The sequence below is a fragment of the Sinocyclocheilus rhinocerous genome, unplaced genomic scaffold, assembly GCF_001515625.1.
Source record: "Sinocyclocheilus rhinocerous isolate Xijiao unplaced genomic scaffold, SAMN03320098_v1.1 scaffold494, whole genome shotgun sequence".
Classification (NCBI taxonomy): domain Eukaryota; kingdom Metazoa; phylum Chordata; class Actinopteri; order Cypriniformes; family Cyprinidae; genus Sinocyclocheilus; species Sinocyclocheilus rhinocerous.
The window spans coordinates 1,160,046-1,168,855 of NW_015628684.1; the positions used below are offsets into that span (position 1 = coordinate 1,160,046).

General features: G+C 35.7%; 1 protein-coding gene across 1 annotated transcript in view; it reads left to right on the forward strand.

Moving 5' to 3' along the window:
* Positions 1-8,810, forward strand: part of LOC107738079 (dedicator of cytokinesis protein 11-like) — an 86,849-nt gene that overhangs the window by 55,167 nt on the left and 22,872 nt on the right. Inside the window, exons 33-41 of the mRNA XM_016549756.1 lie at positions 2,831-2,944; positions 3,539-3,599; positions 3,716-3,804; positions 4,854-4,968; positions 6,285-6,351; positions 6,647-6,694; positions 6,924-7,066; positions 8,122-8,237; positions 8,367-8,504. Of these exons, the coding sequence (XP_016405242.1) occupies positions 2,831-2,944; positions 3,539-3,599; positions 3,716-3,804; positions 4,854-4,968; positions 6,285-6,351; positions 6,647-6,694; positions 6,924-7,066; positions 8,122-8,237; positions 8,367-8,504 (891 nt within the window). The remainder of the gene's footprint in view (positions 1-2,830; positions 2,945-3,538; positions 3,600-3,715; positions 3,805-4,853; positions 4,969-6,284; positions 6,352-6,646; positions 6,695-6,923; positions 7,067-8,121; positions 8,238-8,366; positions 8,505-8,810) is intronic.

An 8,810-nucleotide genomic window follows, 5' to 3' on the forward strand; every position in this document is an offset into this window, starting at 1 on the left:
AAAATGACATCTAATCAATATAATTTATAATCTTTTTAAACCTAACTATTTTGTACCCTATCCGTGAAATTCTCTAGCCGTAAAGGCTATCTCTCCCGGGTTTTCTGCTACCATGATGCGCGCGCATACTGAATGTTTACAAACCTATAATTGGTCTATTAGTATTGCTTATAGATGTAGTTAGGAAAAAAACAAACCCTTAAAGGAACACTCCACTATTTTTGAAAATAGGCTCATTTTCCAACTCCCCTAGAGTTAAACAGTTGAGTTTTACAGTTTTCTAATCCATTCAGCCGATCTCCGGGTCTGGCGGTAGCACTTTTAGCTGTAGCTTAGCATAGATCATTGAATCTGATTAGACCGTTAGCATCTTGCTCAAAAGGGATACTCCACCCAGAAATGAAAAATCTCTCATCACTTACTCACCCTCTTGTCATCGCAGATGTACTGTATATGACTTACTTTCTTCTTCGAGCACAGAGATTTTTTAGAAGAATAATTTATATCTCTGAATCCATGTAATGCAAGTGCGTGGGAGCCTCATAAATAACGCAAAATGAATGCAATGGGAATCCATACGACTCCAGTTGATGAAATTGAAGCAAAACTATAGGTATGCGTGAGAAAAATGCTTTTATTTTAAACTTTCTAAAACATTTCGTCCATCAGAACATTGTAAAGCGTGGTATAAACAAACTGTGAAACTCGCGCGAAGGGATGCTGAAACACAGATGACGTCACTTTTTGTGTAAGTTTCACGTGGGATGTTTGTCAAGTGTGAACTGGGCCAGTGAACTTGACACTGGGCCAAAAGCAATAGTTAGGGTTTAAAAAGTTCTACATTTTATTTTTATTTTTCACAAACACCTATTGTTTTGCTTCAGAAGACGAGAGGTCGTGTTGTGTGGTTTTTGAAGCCTACTTTGAGGATTCCATTCACTTGTGTTATATGGGCTCACAGAGATGGATTATTTTTAAAAAAAAGCAGTTTGTTTTCAACAGAAGAAAGAAAATCATATACATCTGAGACGGCATGAGGGTGAATACATGATGAGATATTGTTGGGTGTAGTGTACCTTTAACCCGCACATAAACTGACAGACATAAATGATGCCTCAAATCATGCAGCTTGTTGAGGAGAGGCATGCCATTACTTTTCCAACAAATTTGCTAGTTTTGTCTGGCAGCGATAAAACATGCAAAAAAATCAGATAGACTTGGATTAAAAGTGGGAACCGAGTTGTATCTAAAGACCAGAATATCATAGAGACTTATGGATAAACTGCACAGAAATAGTCTAACATCCTCTCACACATTCGCATCTGAAAATGTAAAATCTAGTTTATTTGGATGTTTTGTGTATTAAAATCCCACGGTAATAAATTAAATGCCAGATTTAATCCAAGTAAATGTAGTAATTAAAACTAAGCACCACAAATAATTGTAGTTAAACTTTTCTGTACATCATGCACAGGGATGCAAGAGATCGAGATGACCCCAGTGCATAAGCAGGTCGATGTTATTGAAATTTGTGGTTTTGCATTTTATCTTTTATCAAATAGGGTTGCCGACAACAATGCAAAGAAATCCTCCAGTTGTGGCCGTACCATTGTCACCATAGTAAATAACTGCTGCACATTGTGTTTGCATTCATCCCAGACAGACATCTGTCTGTTATGCAAATGCCAGACTCAATGAGTCCAGATCGAAGTTCCAGATCGTTGGCACAGACATGGCTATCGAGCTCCTGCTGCAATCGCATTTCTTGAGAAGCCACTATGATCTGTTTGCTCTAAACAACATTGTGAGTCGGCTACTACTGGTGCCTGAACCTCTGGGATAATCGTGGGATAATTTCCAGAAGACAGTGAACATCAGAAGCTAATGTAGTTTAGTTTTTAGCAGATTGTGTATTCTGAGTCCATTTCTATATGAAATATGCTTAACTGTATGAACAACATCACAAAAATGCTGTTCATTTTCTAAAAACATATGGGACAAGCCATTCCAAGAATATTTCCTAGAAGTCTTAGAAGTTTAGGCTTTAGTCTTTAGACTAGTTCTGTTTAAGTGGTGCTTGATAAGGCCAAGGTGAGGGATTTTATTATAGTTCTATGACCATTTTATCACATCGTTCCTAATGCTATTCCTTTAATTGAACAGACTAGTGTTATTTGCCATATCATTTATCATTTAGAGAATATCATAGAGAAAAGTGTTAATTTTGGTATTATTTGTATACCATTATTTTAAATTAGCTTTTATTTATTTATTTATTTTTTTGCTTTTGACATTATTATTATTATTAATAATATATTTAGATTTTTAGATTTTTTTTCCTCATTTTTCATTTTAGTATATTTAGTAATTGAACTTAAATGTAGTTCTCAGTTTCCAAGCAACATTTAATTTGCTTAAGCTTTTTAAGGTTGTTTTTTATTCTAATATTTATATTTTGCTTTATTCCAGCTTTATTTGAGTTGACAAATATATTTTTAATAGTTTTTTAACAGTAACGACACTGATAGAGACTTATTTTGACTTGGACCGGTGTGCAACCACCCATAACACCGTCAACCATTTAGCTATAACCGCATGAATTTTTTTATATTTTCATGTAATATACCAATATTATTGCTTGAATTATTGTGTATTGTAGCATTTTTTGTTTGTTTATGCATTATTAAAATCATGGAAGCATAAATGAAATATGCACAGTAAAACAAACACTTATGTAAAGTCGTTTTTTTTGGCTGCAGTTAATGGCTAGTGACCGTTCTTTCTGCTCCGGTGTTTCAGAATCATTAATTTTTCTTTCATCTCATGACAGAATCAGCAGGCCCGCATCTGTCTGCTGTACCTGCCACTCTTTGAGCTGCTCTACCAGAACCTGAGTCATATGAACAGCCCGGGGCAACTCTGCAGAAATGGCCTCGGCCTCGTGGTAAACATGCATTTCTCTCTTATCTATGATCTACAATGACTCAGTCTTCATCTGTTTTGTGCAATCGATATTTTATCAAATGCATATTGCTTAATCAAAATTGAAACTCCATTGAAACTTCTCAAATGTCAGTCCAAAAAGATAAGACAAATCAGAGGCATTTAGAAAATATTAACAGGCTTTGTTGATATTTCATTGTTATCTTAACAGAAACAGACTGTGGAGTGGAAAACAACTCTCATTCGACTCTCAAATGTCCATCTGATACCTTTGAAATGGATATTTTGCATAATGGTATTTTTAGTTGTACAGAATTAGAAGTATAATCTGAATCAGTCCAAAAAAAAAAAAGTTCTGTCTTGGAGTTTACAGATGGACAAGTTGTTTTCCTATTTTTAGCTGTATTCTTTTGACAGCATTGTGTGTTGATTGTGGGTGTGTGTACGTTGTTTCAGTATTTACTGATTCGGTTTACTTTTGCACTGTTGTAACTCGAGACATGAGTGCTACATTTAAATGTCATGTCCTAGTGCAAATGTTAACCTTGCAAGTTCTTGATCAGCAGTCGGATAAGCACTTCTTCTGCTCCTTTAGTACCGGGATGATTTGTCAGTGGACAGCCGCAGAAGCAGCACAATCGTTGATAAGGAACCTAGTGAGTATCAAAGTTTTTTGCCAACGGACGTTAAAAGTAACACACACACACACACACACACGCACGCACGCACAGTACAGTATGTGTACATTTGTCTGTGTTTGTGTGTTTCACAGCTGGTGCCATCACCCAGAATGGACACATTAGGAAAGGAGAGTCCAGAAGCTCTATGTATGGAGATCCTGGCACTCCAGACATCAATGAGGTGAAACAGAGACAGCTGTGATTTCACTACAGGTGGCCAGTGTTGGGGAACGTTACTTTTAAAAGTAACATGTTACAATGTTGTGCAACTCAATATAACAAAAAAGAATTAATTATATTACATTGTTAGTTTTTATAGAAATTAACACAGTAGAATACTCACTCTTTATATATACACTACTGTTAAAAAATTAATATGTTTATTTACCAAGAATGCATTAAAGTGACAATAAAGACATTTAGAATGTTACAAAAGATTTCTATTTCAAATAAATGCTGTTCTTTTGAACTTCATTCATCCTGAAAAAAATATAGCACAGTTTTCACTAAAATATTAATGGTAAAACAGTTTTCATCAGTGATGATAATAAGGAATGTTTCTTGAGTGCCAAATCAGCATATTAGAATGATTTCTGAAGGATCATGTGACACTGAAGACTGGAGTAATGATGCTGAAAATTCAGCTTTGCCATTACAGGATTAACGTAGATTTTAAATTATATTCATGAAAACAGTTATTTAAAAAATTTTTTTTACTGTATTTTTGATCAAATAAATGCAGCTTTGGTGAGCATTAAAACATCTTGCCAACCCCAAACGTTTGCTTAGTAGTGTATAATATATACAATTATGTAATTTACTTACTAGAATTTATACAGTATAATACATTTTGATGTTTTTCTCATGTACCATTTTTTTGTCCACCACAAATAATATTTTGGAAAATTGTAAAATATAATTAACTTTTTTTTTCTAACTCTTACAGTGTATGCGTGTCTTAATATATCAATTTTTCTATGTGGAAGGGACAAGTTTGCAGTTGTTTGTCAGTTAATCAATTAAATATGCAGTAACGTGCATTAACAAAAACATTTTTTTTTTAACAAAACAAAAGTTTTTATCGTATAAATTTAACAAGTAATGAATTACTCATTAAATGTATTAAAAAAAAAAAAGTTTTTCTTTACGTTTCCCCAACATTGCAGGTTGCCTTATTAAACATCACACAAAGCATGCATCATTTTTATATTTTTTCCCATTTCTGCTCAGTTACACAAGCGCGGTTCCACAAAGAGCAATGTACCCACCGCTGGCCGTTTGGGGCAGTATGAGATCAGAGGGCTGCTCCTGTGTTTCCTGCATATTGTAAGAACTTTGTCAGATGGTAAGCACACTTTGTTATCATCATAAAACACCATCAGCCTTACTTTCAGATTAGCTCATTTCTTCCTATAGCCACAGGCTCTCTTCTCCAACATTACTATTGTTCATACTAGAGGTTTTTCAAAACTACTAGCAACCACCAAGAATTTTCTTTGCAACCAGCCAGGCAACCAACTAATGCCCTAGAAACAACCCAGAATGACTTAGCAACCAGCCAGGCACCCAAACAACCCCAAAGCGATGCCTTAGACACCACATAGACACCAAAGACAAGAAGCACACTATCAACCACCCACAGCATTGGGACATACAAGCACTATTCGCACTGTCAACTTTATTTATACAGCGCATACAGATACCGCTCCATCTGAAAGCACGTGATGGAGATTTACTACTAATCACAGAACCGGCTTTACTGACGAGATGCGCAATGATGAACTACCTTGAACTGAAAATTGAGTGTTTACTATTGTCCTTTTGCATTATTGACACACTATTTTCCTATTTAGTCCTGTAAAGCTGCTTTGACACAATCTGTATTGTTAAAAGCGCTATATAAATAAAGGTGACTTGACTTCACGAACGAACGAAGTGACGAATGCAGAAGCGCAGTGGAGAGAGCAAAACAAAACACTGGTCCCGAATTAGAAGTATAAAACAAGGATTTGTAAAGAAAAGTGTTGGAGGATTTCAATATGAACCAAGAGGAGACTGGTTTTCCTTTGCTGTGAACAAAACTTGGTTCTTACGAGACTAGCATATTCTCACCTTATCGTAGCTTAAGCTACGTCTTGCGTCATCCGCTGGATGCCACTCTCTTGTGCATACGGCAGTTAACGGAAGCAAGAGATTAAGTTTTTATAGTTTTAAATATGCATGTTTTTCTTACAAAAACGCATCGAATCTCTTCAGAAGGCCTTTATTAACCCACTGGAGCCTTGTGGTGCACTTTTTATGATGGATGGATACACTTTTATTGGACTTAAAAATCTTAAACCCCATTCACTGCCATTGTTAAGCTTGAAAGAGCCAGGATATTTTATTAATATAATGCCGATTTCGACATCATAGGATAGGTCGTATACACCTATGATGGCTTGAGGGTGAGTAAATCATGTCATAATTTTCATTTTTGGGTGAACTATCCATTTAAATCATTTCTGAAAAGTATTCTTTTTGGCCATTTGTCAAAGAACGTGGGAAGCCTGTGAGATCGGTTGTTGTCCTGTATTCTTGAGAATGTCACTGTGAACAGGAAGAGTTGAGCTATATTGCACTAATGCTTCTGTTTGTATGTTACTCAATGTCTTCCTGTAGATACTCTGATGACCTACTGGTCTAAAGTCAATCCACAAGACATCATGAACTTCCTCAGTCTGCTCGAGTGAGTGATGTACTAAGTTTCCCATGAGGTGTTGTACTTGTCTGACCAGTGTTGATCTAATTATTCACGTGTCTTTGTGTACACAATCTTGTGTAACTACACAATGAGACGGTAAAACACTGAAAAGTCTTGTATGCTATGGAAGAAACGGCACACTTGCAGAATGTTTCAGGTCCTGAAGATTGGAGGAAAATATAGAAGTTTGTTGCCAGAAAGTAAATCAGGACCCTCTCTTTAATCTTTATTTGGCTTTCTATCACATAATATACTAATTTTCAGTCTTCTCTGTCTGTAGGATCTGCATAGTCCAGTTCCGCTATTTGGGCAAGCGCAACATCAGCCGGTATGCATGATAGAGACTCAACAACGACAACATGTTTCCCATTTGAGAATTAACCACATTCAGATCACTCATATTTACATGAACCACAACCGAGACACGCTGCCTGCTATCTGCGTGTCATCAAAGCCAGATCTTTACATTTCATCATCCCCTGTGCTTTCAAATAAGCAGTGGTATCACGATTAGCATTGTTGTGGACAATACGGCTTTGTTTGTGTGTGTTGTTTAGAAGCCTGGAGCCCTGGGTGTCGAAACTCTTCTCATCTGAGAGGAAGTCTCAGACCATGCCGGTGCTGCGAGGTCGAGGAAGCCTAATGCAAGCAAAGCTGCAGCAGTTTAGCACTATGGACACCTCATTAACCCTGAACATGGGTAATTGGTATACTCCTGTTATTTCATTTCCTTTCATTCTGTGAAAAATTGCATTATGCTACATGATTTTCATGGCTTTTCTGATTCTATAATGATATATTATGCTATACTACAAAACAAAACGAAAGGTAACATATTGTAATGCAATGAACAAAATGAAACTAAAAAACTTTACCTAATTTAATATATCATAACAAAATCTTATGTAATGTAACAACTTAATTGACCTTCAAACTTTAAATTCCATTGTCACTAGTCTCAGCTGACCATCATGCATTTTTTTTAAATAGTAGTTTGTAATATTTTAATAACAAGTGTGTTATGCTCACCAAAGCTGCATTTATTTGATAAAATAAATAAATAATATTATATTATTTTTAAAAAAAAGTTTTTAAATGTATATTTTAAAATGTAATTTATTCCTGTGAAAGCAAAGCTGAATTTTCAGCATCATTACTCCAGTCTTCAGTGTCACACGATCCTTCAGAAATCATTCTAATATGCTATTTTGGTGCTCAAGAAACACCAAATTAGAAAAAGAAATTTTATTAATATTATCAATGTTGAAAGCAGTTCTGGTGCTTAATATTTTGTCGAAATCATGCTTAATTTTTTTTTCAGGATTCTTTGAGGAGAGAGCTAAAAAATTTATTTTATTTGAAATGGAAATCTTCTGTAACATTATAAATGTTACTTTTGATCAATTTAATGCATCCTTGCTGAACAAAAGTACACATTTTCAAAAAAAAAACAATAAAAACAGAAAATTACTGGCCCCAAACCTTTCAGCGGTAGTGTACAGGTGCATCTCAATAAATTAGAATGTCGTGGAAAAGTTCGTTAGTTTAGGGAAAGTGTGTTTGAACATCAAAAAAATGACACACAACAGCTTTGAGTTTCCTTTACCATATAGTCCTTAATTTCTTGACCGTAGCTGTATTTAATTTGTATCCTTAAATCTAGACTTATGACTACGATATTAACATGAAAAGTTTTTTTATGTTTTTACGTTGCATTGTAATATTACCATGCATTTGTGTAATCTTGTATTTCAGCTGGAGGTTCCACAGAAGCAGAGATCAACCATCAGTGCCTGCTTGAGGGGAATATGTCGACAGAGGCCTGCCTTACCGTGCTGGATGTCATCTCACTCTTCACTCAGAGCTTCAAGGTAATCACCAACACTTAAAGAAGAGGGAGTAACCTGCAGTTATTCTTATCATAGTGTTCATAATGAAGCGACTGGTTGGACAGGTTGATCCTTCCACAAACTGATAATGTAATTAATGGATCTTGACAGAATCAGCTGCTGGACAGTGATGGTCACAATGCTCTGATGACGAAGGTCTTTGACACGTACCTCACTTTACTGAAAGTCGGACAATCAGAAACAGCAATCAAACACATCTTTGCCTCTCTGCGAGCCTTTATCATCAAGGTGAGATCAACATATTTCTTTTACGAAAGGAATAGTTCTCTCAGAAAATTATTATTTGTGGTTCCCAACCCAAATGAAAAAGGTGCAGCTTTATTATTTTTTTAAACATTTTTAGCATACAGGTTTGTAAAAAATCGAATGCGATTTTCATGCGCATCTCGTCAGTAAAGCCACTCCTGTGATTATTAGTAAATCTCCAGCACGTGCGTTCAGATGGAGCGGCATTTACTACACAGAGCCGTAGTTCACTGACAAGCTACACAAAATCACGTTCAAGATCGGCAATGAATCGCCTGCGATTTTGAA